The 13,178-nt window shown below is 43.3% G+C and overlaps 1 protein-coding gene across 2 annotated transcripts in view; it reads left to right on the forward strand.

The window, feature by feature from the left end:
- Positions 1-2,734: 2,734 nt before the first annotated feature.
- Mov10l1 (Mov10 like RNA helicase 1) overlaps positions 2,735-13,178 on the forward strand; it is a 65,004-nt gene continuing 54,560 nt past the window's right edge. The window contains exons 1-3 of one of the 2 annotated variants that reach the window (XM_076912298.1): positions 2,735-2,904; positions 4,897-5,081; positions 7,637-7,799. In XM_076912298.1, the coding sequence (XP_076768413.1) occupies positions 2,808-2,904; positions 4,897-5,081; positions 7,637-7,799 (445 nt within the window). In that variant the 5' untranslated portion in view covers positions 2,735-2,807. The remainder of the gene's footprint in view (positions 2,905-4,896; positions 5,082-7,636; positions 7,800-13,178) is intronic. The other variant, XM_076912299.1, reaches the window with a different exon arrangement.

Consider the following 13,178-nt stretch of genomic DNA (forward strand, 5'->3'; position numbering starts at 1 on the left):
GGCTGATCTTGCAGAGGATCTTGGGTTCAGCTCCCAGCATTCATATGGTGGTTCACAGTTCCAGCCCCTACGTAGCAGCTCACAACTGTCTATAACTCTAGTTCTAGGCCCTCTTCTGGCCTCTATGGGTATAAGACACACACATGATACACATACACGCAGGCAAAGCACCCATACACACAGAATAAAAGTAAAATTGAAAAAAGAAACAATTCACCCAAACGGTTCCCTGAGACATCTAGAACTTCTTTCAAATATGTTGAAGAAACTCCCAAATTTACTAAGCACTAAAGTGATCAGCAAAATTCACAGAAATGGATCCAACTGGATTGAATTCTCTTATGTTTTCTTTCTCTCTCTCTTTTTGTTGTTTGTTTACTGTTTGTTTAGTTTTTTCTTTTATTTTTCAAGACATGGTTTCTCTGTGAATTCCTTTTTGTTTGTTTGTTTGTTTGTTTTTTCGAGACAGGGTTTCTCTGTGTAGTCCTGGCTATCCTGGAACTCACTCTGTAGACCAGGCTGGCTTTGAACTCTGAGATCTGCCTGCCTCTACCTCCCAAGTGCTGGGTTTAAAGGTGTACACCACCACCGCCCGGCCCTGTGTGTTTTTTCGGAGGGGAAATGTTTAGCAAACATCACCACTTTTGTGACTTTCAAAAGTGTTTCCCACTGAGAAACACAAGCCAGCTGTTTTGAATCAGAGAGGGAGAGCACACTTTCTGAGCTCTGACAACGTGTCTTTATTGCTGCTGCAGTACTAGGTCCTAGAGCACGCACTATTCTTCAGTAGAATCTTCAAACAACTGCCCTTTCTTCCCTCTGTTCACTGAATATTTATTTATACAGGCTGTGTTTTTTTTTGCGTGCGTGTTCTGCTGTGCCATATGGCAACACATTTGGCTTTCTCTGTGTGAGATGTGTAGAGTTCAGGGAGACAGGAGAACTAAAAGCACAGAGGGTAGGCCTCGTAGGTGTCAAGGCCTTGGAGCATGCAGGAGCATGGCTGAAGGAGAGTGGGCTGAGGATTCTGGGAAGTAGAACGCAGAGGCCATTTAAGTACAAGACACCTGTAGGCACAGAAGCCACTTGGCTTTGGCCCTGAGGTGGTGACATTATGGTGCTGGGTGGAGAACAGGATGGGGTATATGGAGATGGGACCCAAAATGGTGAGAAGGGATCTAATTCCAGATAGACATGGAGGAGCCAATCCATCCTATTTGCTGTCAGTATGGTGGGCTATTTTAGACAGTCAGAGAGAAAGGTCTTGGAGCAACATCACATGTTTTCTTTTAGATATGATGTTACAATATCTGTAAGGCAACTGCTTGGAGATGTAGAAGAGGCTGATCCGGGGCAACAGCTCAGGCTGGTAGCAATGACACAGTCCTGAAAGCCAGGACTACCATATACTATGACAGAAAGCCTGACTGGGTACCTAGCCAGCATCTCTGAAGATGACTCCAACCATATAAATAGTCAGGTCCTTTATTATTTTCCTGTGTATTCTGAGTAACATACCCGAGAAGGTTTTATGACAGCCTCTAAATGTTTAAGGAATGCTCCCATTACCCCACCACTCAAGAAGTGTAAATTAACCTGATATGATGTACAAGCAAGCCTCATCTAGAACCAAATCAGACCCCTAACAAACACAACAGAATATATGTTGTTTATGACACATAGAACATCCAGTGAAGGAGATTCAGGAGTGGGGGACACTCTTGATAAGGTTTGTGTTTTATTTTGTTTTGAGACAGGGTAACCCTGCCTGGCAGGCCTAGAACTATGAAGACCAGACTGACCTAGAATTCACAGAAACCTGCCTGCCTCTTCCTCCCAAGTCATATTAAAGGTAGATCACTAGGCCCTGACAAGTTTCAAAAACAGAAGTCAGCCAAATTTTAGTAAGACTAATTAAATTACATCAGTAGCAGAAACTCTCTAAATAGTCATATATTGACAACATGTCTGTGGGGCTGGGGGGTGAGCAAAATAAAGCTCAAACCACAAGACAAAATGAAACTGTAACTCATTGTGTAGGATGCACCTTAATGAAATTTAAATCTATAGTTTTAAACGTTTCATTTAAAACAACAAGGAAACCAACAAGCCAAGCTTCACAGGTTTGGGATGTAGCTCTGTTGAAGAAATATTAAGCATGTCAGGCCTTGGACCTCGAGCACAGCCTAAAGCATTGTGGTAACACAGGCCTGTAACCTCTGGACTTGGGAGATAGACGCCGGGGGGATCAGGAATGCAAAAGCATTCTTGGCTACATCGTGAGTTCATAGCCTAGGTATATAATGTCCGTTCTCAAAAAAAAAAAAAAAAAAAAAAAAAAAAAAAAAAAAAAAAAAAAAAAAAGTAAAACTGTTAATGTTAGGAATGCTGGAATAGAGGAAACATCCTTCAAAACCACTCCTACGGTCAAACTTGGTGGTGAAATTCTTTATCTTTTTACTTAAGTAGCTTGAACAGAAATGCCCGCCCTAGCTTCAGGCTGCACTCGTCTAGCACAAAGCTCCACCCTCTCTTCCAGACACTGCGCATGCCAGGCCTCGTGTCACCTGCACGAGGAGCTCCGCGCTCCCTCACGTGCTAACCGCCAACTTCTCAGTGCTAACGGTCGTGCCGCATGGATTATACAAGAACCCTATTGGCTGAGTTCTATGATAGACAGGCGCAGGCGCAGACACAACAACCCCATTGGCTGGGTTCCACGGGCACATGCGTAGTGGCTTATGGGAAGGGCTGTGGCGTGCGTGCGTGCGAGAAGCCGGGGCGGACGCGGAGACTGAGTGGATACCATGCTGCGCCTCGCAGCCAAGCTGGTGTCCTTCTTTTGGAGGAGGGAGGACATCCCTGAGGAGGAGGTCGGACAACCAGGGCGGGAGCTGTCGGAAGGTAAGGGTGCGTGGAGCACTCCGCAGGAAGCCCTTGGCAGGCCTGTGAGGTGGGGCGGGGCTGTGACCCCTTAGGGTCAAGCTAGAGTACAAGGTTCAGGCACTCCCTTCATTCGGTGGTTCGAGAACAGGCCTTTAGAAGCTTAGGCTTGGCCCTCGTTTCTTTCGCAAACCCAAACGGGCTGTATCTCTTAGTCATTTCCTCAGAGAAAGGGTGCGTGATTTTGCACGTGTGTCTTGTGACCAGTGCTGTGGCTTCTTCATTCCCCCTTACCTTCATTGTGCACGCTTTTATGCTACACGCGGTAACCAGATATTGCTGCACCTCTCTGCCCGGTTTTGGTCCCCACTGAGCTCTCAGAGGTCTGGAAACCATCATTCTACCACTTCAAGTTGTCCTTTGCAAAAGCAATAAAGTCATTCTCCTTGGATTCTTTATCATCCCCCGGCTACTAATTCTGGCGTTTCTGAAGTAGCAACAAAAATAATTCTATGGTTGGGGGGGTCACCACAACAGGAGGAGCTGTATTAAAGGGTTGTGGTATTAGGAAGGTTAAGAACCACTGTAAAGAATAGTGGCTTTCAGTAACAGCGTGAGCTCTGATTTCACTCCACAGTTACCAGGTTACCCCTCCCTGGAGCTCAGATCTATGCTTGCTCACTTGCTGGCTGCCTTCCTTTCTTTTGCATGAGAACTTGGGCTAGTGGCACCCTGTTGATTTCTCCATCTAAAAGAGTGAAATTTCCTACAAGACAAGCTGGAAATAACATTTTAAACATGGGGGTTTTTTGAGCACAGCATGGTAAGGGCCTTTTGCATGTTGGTGTGCTGATTTCTGTGACACAATATAACCCGGAAGAAATAATGGCATAAGTCCTCAACCTGTGGGTCACGGCCCCTCTGGGTTCACATGTCAGCTATTTACATTATGATTCATAACAGTAGGAAAATTACAGATGTGAAGTAGCAAGAAAAGTAATTTTATGGTTGAGGGGTCACCACAACCTGAGGAACTAACTATATTAAAGGGATGTGATGGGGTACTGGAAATTTTGCCGAGAGTTTGCAAGAAATGTGTAGTGAGGACTCAGAGATGGTGTGTGCAGCTCCAGTTCATGAAAGGTCACCGAATGGCCAAGTTTCTATACTTTCTTGTAGTAGATACACTTTTCTATAATCCCTGTATTGTATTTGGAACCTTCTTAAGGCCGTGGCTCTGATGGTAACACTGGCAAATAGTACTTGTCTAGGACTCCTTGGGTGCCTGTATTAGCCTGATGGTGTCGCGGGGGACGGGGTGGGGTTGGGGCAGCCTGTGACAGCCCCTCAGAAGTCTGCATGTCGCACGTATATTGTTACTTAACTGTCCAACAGCTGTCATGTAGAGATAGCTACCACCACAGGGCTACACAGGGTAGAAGAGTCAAACCAGCCAGTCAGGCTTTGGAGCCAAAGCTCTCCCTACCGTGTTTACTACCTGCACCCCCTCAGAACCTAGGATTCTGTTTCTAAGTCATTTTTCTAAGCATATCTCAGTGGCAGCTTCTCTAGGTCAGCCTGTTAAATTCCTGCCCCCCTCTTCCCGCCCCACCATGAATGCCACACCTTGCCTTTCTCCTGTAGAGTTTAATTGTAGTGGGATTTGGGATCCACCCCCCACTTTGAGATTTATTGTGTGCATGTGTGTGTGTGTGTGTGTGTGTGTGTGAGAGAGAGAGAGAGGGGGGGGGGAAGGGAGGGGAAGGTGGAGAGGGAGGGAGAGGGAGAGAGGAAGAGAGAGAAAGAAAATATACCACATGTATGGGGTTCCTGCAGAGGCCAGAAGAAGATGTCAGATGGTGGCTATAGTGACTATGACCCCTCCCCTAGGTGCTGGGAACTGAACTTGGGTCCTCTGGAGGAGCAGCGAGCACTCTAAGGCACCAAGCCATTCTCTCTGGCCCTGGGATTAGTGTTTATTATTAATACAACCCCTTTGCTCACTTGTCTCAGGTGACACCAGGTTGAAAACGGTGCAGGGCGTTGTGACACGGTACTGCAGTGACTACGGCATGATTGATGACCTGATCTACTTTTCCAACGATGCAGTGACTAGCAAAGTGCTTCTGAACGTTGGACAGGAAGTCATTGCTGTCGTTGAAGAAAACAAAGTGTCAAATGGACTGAAAGCAATCAGAGTACGTCTTAGTTTCTAAGGAGTAGTCACTCCTCACCACAGTTAACATCTCAGTCATGGCCTAGCCACGGAGAACAGTGTGTGGGGTGCTGTGAGTGAGGAGGGAGCTTTATTCATTACAGTGATTTCTGCTTTAAAAAAATGATGATAATTGTAAATAATTGAGTCATAGATATTTGTAATTTAGGAAGCAAAGTTTTTCTATAAGTTCATGCTATGGTATGTACTCATTAATAGTTTTTTTATTCTCTAGTGTTTTAAAAACATCGATTACAATTATAAAGATTGGCTGACTGAGGTAGCAAACGAGATCTCTGTGACTTCTAGGCCTGCCTGGTCCACACAGTGAGTTCCAGGGCAGCCGAGGCTTCACAGTGAAACCCCTGTCTCAAAAAATAAAAAGTATAAAGCTAGACAAGCTAGACTCTGTTATTTGATTAGCAAAGATGATCAGTGGTCTATTCAGTAATTTAGTTTTTCATATAAAAATAGTTCTTTAGTACTATAAGTTTTTAACAGTAGAATTGATAGGTTAAATTAAAATGATCAAATTACTATTGAGCTAATACCATTGCATCAGCTTCTCTCCATGGATGTTAGGATCTATACTCTGGACCTCATGGTAGGCCTGCAAGAACTCTTAGCTCCTCAGTTACTGTTCCAGCTGTCACAATTACCTTTGACTTTGTTCCATTGTTTCATTTTATATAGGTACATGTTTTTTCATTTCAATCTGTCTCTTTGATTGTTGATTCTTAAGTATTCTTTTAAAAAAATTGAATCTTGTTATATAGCCTAAACTAGTCTTGAGTTTCACAGTCTTCTGCCTTAGCCACCCAAATGCCAGATCTAACATATGTACCACCATGTCCACATTCTTTTAGAAGCTTAATTTCCTTTTTGTATTCTTTATTGCTAGCACATAGAAACAAAACAAATCGTTGTATGCCTAATACTTGCCAAATTCAGTTGTTAGCTTTATCCATTTGGGGGCTATTTTAGAAGGTAAAATCTTTAGGAACTTGTACACACAGGATCAAGCCATTTGAATGAAGGCAGTTCTAGAGTTTCTAGTCTGGATGTCTTTGGTTCCCTTTTCTTGTCTAATTGTTTGGCTGAGGACTTTTGAGTACGAAGGAAAGAAGGAGACTGGACCGGCACCCTGGCCTGTTCCCTGACCTACAGAGGGAAAGCTTTTTGTCTTTCAGCATTGGGTTGATGTTAACCTTGGATTTTTCATTTATAGTCTTCACTATGCTGGAGAAGTTTTCCCTTTATTCCTATTTTGTTGTTTATATTGTGAAGGACTTTTGGAACATTGTGAGTGTTAGGGGAGGGGAACGGGGGGAGATAAAAGGTGGATGCTACCATGCCCAGCCTGGAAGCTTTTAAGATAAAATTACTGTGACATCTATATATTGCATAGTGACAATTTTCATAAAGACATTAGAAATTTAGTGCTTTTTTTTAAAAAAAAATGTATGTATGGGTATTTTGCCTATACGTATATCTGTGTACCTCGTTTGTGTGCATTAGAAGTCCAGAAGAAGGCATCAGATTCCTTGGAACTAGAATTACAGATGGTTGTTAGTTGTTACGTAGATGCTGGGAATTAAATCCAGCTCCTCTGAAAGACCCATCAGTGCTCTTATCTGCTGAACAATTTCTGAAACCCAAAGATATTTTTATCTAAGTATGCCATATACTTTGGCAAATTAGATGCTATCCTTTCTTTCTTCCCTATTCCAGGAGGTTTGAATTTTATCAAATGATTTTTATGTGTCAATGGAAATACATGACTGTTTCATTTTATCAATGTGATGTGTTGACTGAATTTGAAATTTTTAACTACTTCTGCATTTGTTTGTGGTATATGCTCCTTATAATATGCTGTTGCATTTAGTTTGCTGTTTTCTTGAATATTTTTATATTTATTCAGAAGGGATTGCTATACAGTTCTGTCTTCAAAGATACATTAGTTAAATTCTGCTTCTCATGGTGGTGGAATTACAGGTGAGCCTTTAAAGAAGCAGTTGGCTTGTGAGAGCTCAGCAATGGGATTCATGCCCTCTTAAAGGACGAGCCAGAGAGCCCCTTAAAGATCCCTTCAGGAGCTGGAGAGATGGCCCAGTGGTTAAGAATGCTTTTTGCTCCTGTTTGTGATCCAGCATCCACATCATCTGGCTTACAGCCACCTTTTACTCCAGCAGATTAGTTACTGTCTTCTAACTCACATGCACACACATGAATAAAAACCAAAAAGTTTTTTTCTTTGAAACAGGGTATCCCTGTGTAGACCTGGCTGACTTGGAACTCTTAAATTAATCAGTCTGTCCTCTGATAGAGATCCACCTGCCTCTATGTCTTGGGTGCTTTTTAACTCTTTAAAAATTCAGCCCCTTCAGAAGACACTCACTGCATTAGAAAGCAAATCTTCACCATTCAGTTGTCATACCTATTCTTGAGCCTCCCAGTTCAGGATGGGGATATTGCCTGTAATCTGTTTTCTTATTCTTTTTTTGTAACAGTGTAAAGAGCCATTCTTTTGTCTTACAGGTAGAAGCTGTCTCTGACAAATGGGAAGATGACAACAAAAACAATAACAAAGGGTTGTCAGACTCCAGCCCCAGAGTGCTGATCGGTTGTGTGACTTCCATGTTGGAAGGTGCTGGCTATATCAGCCAGACCACATACTTCTCTCTGGAGTGTGTGTGTGAAGGTAGTTAGATGGATTTTTGTTTCATATTTAAAATTTAAGCTTTCTGTCTTAAGTAATTTTGATAAGTTTAGTTGCCTACATGTGTTATTGAAAGAGTCATGTTTAGGAGTCGCTGCCTGGTGTTGTCCTCTCACAGGGATTCTTGAATGTTGAGTAGACTTTGGATTGGAGGTCACTGTTTAAATACTTGTTTTGTATTTATCTGTCAAACGTATTGATTTATCACTAAGTTTCTAATATAAGAATGGTGTGTTTGTCTAAGACAGTGGTTTTCAACCTTCCTAAGGCTGCAGTCCTTTAATACAGCTCCTCATGCTGTGGTGACCAAAACCATAAAATTAATTTCATTGCTACTTCTTAAATGTAATTTTGCTACTGTTATGAATTGTAATGTAAATATTTTTGTAAACAGAGGTTTACCAAGGGAATTGAGACCCACAGGTTGAGGAACACTGGAAAGTGTCCCTTTTTTTTGTTAAGACAGGGTTCCACACTGTAGGCCAGGCCAGAACTTGCAGTGACCGTCCTACTTCCAGCTCTTGATCTGACTACAGGTCCAAGCCACTGTACCTGGCTTAAGAACAGTTCTAAGATACTTCACGTGTCTTAAAGTAAGGCTTGGATCACCTTGCATTTTCCCAAAATTATATATCCAAATTTTCTACATAGCCAAACTAAAATTTTACTTTTATGTTTAAAGAAAGAATTTGCTTATGTCACTTGCTAAGTTTGATTTGGTTTGTTTGCTGTTTGCCTGCTCTCTACCAGTGAACACTGTGCTTGTCATTGGAGACCAGAACAGTGAGAGTCAGTTCTTCCTCAAGGCAAAATGCTGTACACACTGCAGACAGGAAGGGGATTGGAAGTGGTACTGTGGGAGTTGCTTTTGGAATGTACAGCACTAGGCTACATATCAGGAGATAAATATAAGCTGCCTTATAGCCTGGGTGCCGGGGGCAGAGGACCTGTGTTACTCTGACTGCAAACCTCTGTTTGCCAAAATGAAATTGACAGGTAGCTATTGGGGATTTTGAAACCTGTTTTTTCAGAGGAACTCTCAGTTCTGGTAGAAGGTTGCTTGTGACTTCTAGACCCCTCAGCTGTGCCAGCTGGAAGGCCTTCCCAGAGCAGCCTGGATGGGAGATGTCCCCAGAGAGAAAGGCAGGTTTCACATTGCAGTTGGCTGTGTTGTGGGAAGTTTGTGGAATAAGCACTCTGACTCCAGTGGTGATGCAAGACAAGGCACACCATCAGTCTCCTGAAACCAGAATAATTCCTGAAAGGCTTTGGCATCAGGTCCAGTTCATATTTTCATTTTATACTCTAAAACCACAAGGTTGGGGAGAGGGGCAAGCAATCATGATTTTATACACGTGTGTGTGCAGTCAGCCAGCTGTTAAGGGCAATGACTGATTGCTTCAATTGTTTCTCCAGATCATTCTGTTCCAGGTAACAAATGAACTCATGTTTAGAAATGGGCAGTAGAAATAGTACTTAGGTAAATCACCAAATAAATCACCAAATCAGCACATAATAATTGGTCCTTTCTACTCATTCTACTTCACTCGAGGTACAAAAGGTTAACCCGAGGAGGAAGGGCATGCTTACGGATTTCCTGATGCAAGGGAGGCAGAAGTTCTTCTGTGTACTCCGGGATGTGAAGTGTTCTATTAGTATGATTATAAAGCCCACTGACCATAGCAAAAGAGCATTCTTGAGAGAAAATAACAATTCGTGAAAGACTCCAAAGGATGGGATGCAAATAGTGAGCAGTAGACAGACCAAGGGGCTTTCCCCATATCCAGGACTCTAGCACCATGTGCAGCCCAGTGAGGGACACCCTGGCTCAGGTGCCTCCTTATTAATTAAAGCAGTTCCTTCAGCTGTTCTCATCTCTGATGTTCTGAGGTCCTTTGTTGCTTTTAAGGCCTGTAGTGGGTACAGGTACTTATTATACAACCCTGGTAACCTAAGTAGGAGCACTAGAATTGTTGTAAAGATGAAAGGAGAGAGAATGGAGTCTACAGAGTTGTCCTGGCCTCCACATATGTGCCACGTCTTTATTCTAGCACTTGGGAAGCAGAGCCAGGAGGATCTCTTGTTCAAAACCAGCCTGATCTACATAACAACTTCCAGGATATCTAGTACTACATAAAGAAACCCTGTCTCAGAAGCTAAAATAATAATGATAGTAGGGGCTGGAGAGATGGCTCAGTGGTTAAGAGCACTGACTGCTCTTCCAGAGGTCCTGAGTTCAATTCCCGGCAACCACATGGTGGCTCACAACCATCTGTAATGGGATCTGATGCCCTCTTCTGATGTGTCTGAGTACAGTGCCAGTGTACTCACATATATTAAATAAATAAATAAATAAATCTGTAAAAAAACAGTTGAGTCTGACTTATCTTCAAAAAAAAATAATAATGATAGTAATACTAACAAAATTTTTAGAAGTTAAATCTTGTACCAGCATCTGCCGTCTCTCTTCCTACCCCAAAGACAGAGTCCTTTGCCCTACAGAAGCAGACAGTTGTACAGCTCCTTCCTGCCTGCCTGCTCTCTGCCCTCCCAGCCTGGTCGATTGGACCATCCAGTCCTGCTTCCGGTGCTCAAAGACAGTGTCAGCAGAGAGTGGGCAGGAGGGAGAGCGCTGGCAGGGCACTTGGCATGTGCCCGTATGTCCTGAGCCCACGACCTTTGGGGGCCACTCAGATGCAGCCAGGGTTGGTCACCTGACTTTTTTCTGTGCTGTTACACATCTGAGAAGACATGCTAACATTAACTAAGATTAAGCTGCTTTTGATCAACATTTTGATAGTATAATCACCAAAGTTGAGGATGGTGTTTTTTCATAAACATGCAGTACAAAATAGTAGAATTATATTAAGGATCATTTCAGAAACTGTTAGAAAATTGGCCCTAATTTCAAGATATAATTAACAATTTTTGAGGCAGGATCCTACTATATAGTCCTGACTGACCTAGAACTCACTATATAGAGCAGGCTGACTTTGAACTCCAAGATGTACCTTTCTCTGCCTCCCAAACAATAAGATTAAAGGCATGTACCACCACACCTGGCCTATTTGACACTTATTTATGAAGCTCAATTCAGCAATGCACATAGCAATTTTTAGGGTCATATATTCTGTGATGTTAATACTTATTGTCAACCCGGCTGAATTAAAAACCACCCTAGAGGCACACCACTGGGCAGAGAGGAAGACACACTCTGAATGTGGGCAGCACCATTGCACAGCCTGGGGGCCCAGGATGAATAAAACGGGAAAAGCAGAAGTGGACCTCAGTACAGGAATTCACTCTTCTGTGCTTCCTGAGATTGGACATAGTGTGAGCGGCCACCTCACATTCCAGCCAGCAGCACAGAGTTGTTCTCAATGCCATCCCTCCCTCCCTCTTCAAACCATGACCCCCCAAATCTTCCCTTGTAAGTTGGTTTTGTTAAGAATTTTTGTCTCAGCAATAAAATAAGTAGCTGATGCAGACAGTCAGTACTGAGAAGCAGGGCTGTTGGTGTGAGAAACCTGGCCATGAGCTCCGTAGGGCTTGGGAAGTTGTTTGCAGAAGTATGGAAGAGTGGAACTTGAGGCTGGAGAAGCCTGAGAATGCTGTTCAAGTTTAATGGGCCATTCTGTTGGGAATATGGAAGGCAGGAATGGAAAACAGAACTCTTGGCTCACAACATTTCAGAAAGGACTCAGGGCTATACTGGGAATTCACCTGCAAGCAAATTTGGGTGCTTCCTGCTTGCATCCTCAAAACTTGAGTAAGACTGAATTTAAATACAATGAACTAAGTAAGTTGTTTGGTGGAGAACATTTCAAGATACAGTGTACAGTCAGCTGTGCTGTGGTTACTGTTTACTGCTCTGACTCAGACTTACAGTGAGATAGAGCAGAAAAATAGGAAAAGTCAGTGTGAGTGAGTGTGGCTGAAGTCACAGATGCAACTGTGCCAGGAAAACAGCTGAATTCCTAAGACACATCAGCATTAAGAGGAGCTCAGCCGTGACACTGGGATACCAGGACTCTGGTGGCAAGACTTCACATAACAGAAGTGTGAAAGAAGAGAATGGAACTGATGGCCATGACACAGGTTCTGTGTTCCACAGTGTTTGCCTGCAGAGTGTTTCCCCATCCCTAGCCACCAAGGTCTACAGAAGTCATTACAGCTATGGTAGAAAGGAACCAAACTACATCTTAAACTGGAAACAGAACAGAACAGTGCTGTCCTTATGGTGCTGGTTTTCCTAATGGGCTTTTAGGGAGGTTTGCACTGAAGATCCAGAGCCCCTGACTGTAAGGCAGGGTTAGATTTCCTGGAAGAAGGCCTTGAGAAATCATTGCATGAAACAGTGAAGACTAGTTCCATAATGAAGAACTCAGTATGTCCAATAGGGAAAGCTTCATGTGTAGAGCGGAGCTGGCCCAAGCTGTAGACAGCAGAGCCAAAGGGGCAGCAATACCAAGGCTACCAGAGCCCAAAACTAGTCCATGATAAGATCTCAGATGCTAGACACAGACCGCAGAGTTGGTGTTTGCCTTACTGGGTGTCAGTGTTGCTTGCCTCGATCTTTCTTTGCTGTGCTTCCATTTCTCCCTTTTGAATTAGGGATGTGTACTGGGTCCATTGTATATAAGAAGTATGAAACTTGATTTTTGTTAGTTGTTATTACAGAGGATCACACTTAAGAGAATGCCTGCATCTTAGTAGAGACTCTGGCTAAGTTTTGAAGATGTTGACCTTAGGGACTTTTACATTGGAATGGATATATTTGCATAATAAAATACAAGGGGCTTCTAAGGGCCAGCGGTGGAATGTTACGATTTTAGGTGTCAAGTTGACAGCCGGTATACTTGGTTAATATTTACTATCAATGTGACTGGATTTAGAATCACAGGAGGTATCTCTGGGCATGAAAGTGTCTCCAGAGAGATTTAAGCAAGGAGAGAAGACCCACCTTAAATGTGGGTGGCATCATCCATGGCCTGGGCCTGCCCCAGTCTTTGTCTAGTCTGATCCTGACTGTGGCTGCCAAGTGACCAGCTGCATCATGGTCTTGCTACCACTGTGAGGTCTGCTCTCTGCACTACACACTCCGGGTCATCATGGATTGTGCCCTGGGCAACACCAAAGCTCTTTCCCTAAGCAGCTTCTGTCAAACACTTTGTTACCATAACAAGAAAAGTACTATACTAACACAGTACAGTTCAAAGACACACTGATGTGTGTGCACATGTGTATGTGTACACGTGGCCATGAGCACAAGTGCTCTTGTGTGCACATACTCTCCAGTATGATGTGTGTATATTTTGTTGTGTGGGTGCATTGGAAGGCCATGGGTTAGATAGATATCAG

Source organism: Arvicanthis niloticus, chromosome 13, assembly GCF_011762505.2.
Source record: "Arvicanthis niloticus isolate mArvNil1 chromosome 13, mArvNil1.pat.X, whole genome shotgun sequence".
Taxonomy (NCBI): domain Eukaryota; kingdom Metazoa; phylum Chordata; class Mammalia; order Rodentia; family Muridae; genus Arvicanthis; species Arvicanthis niloticus.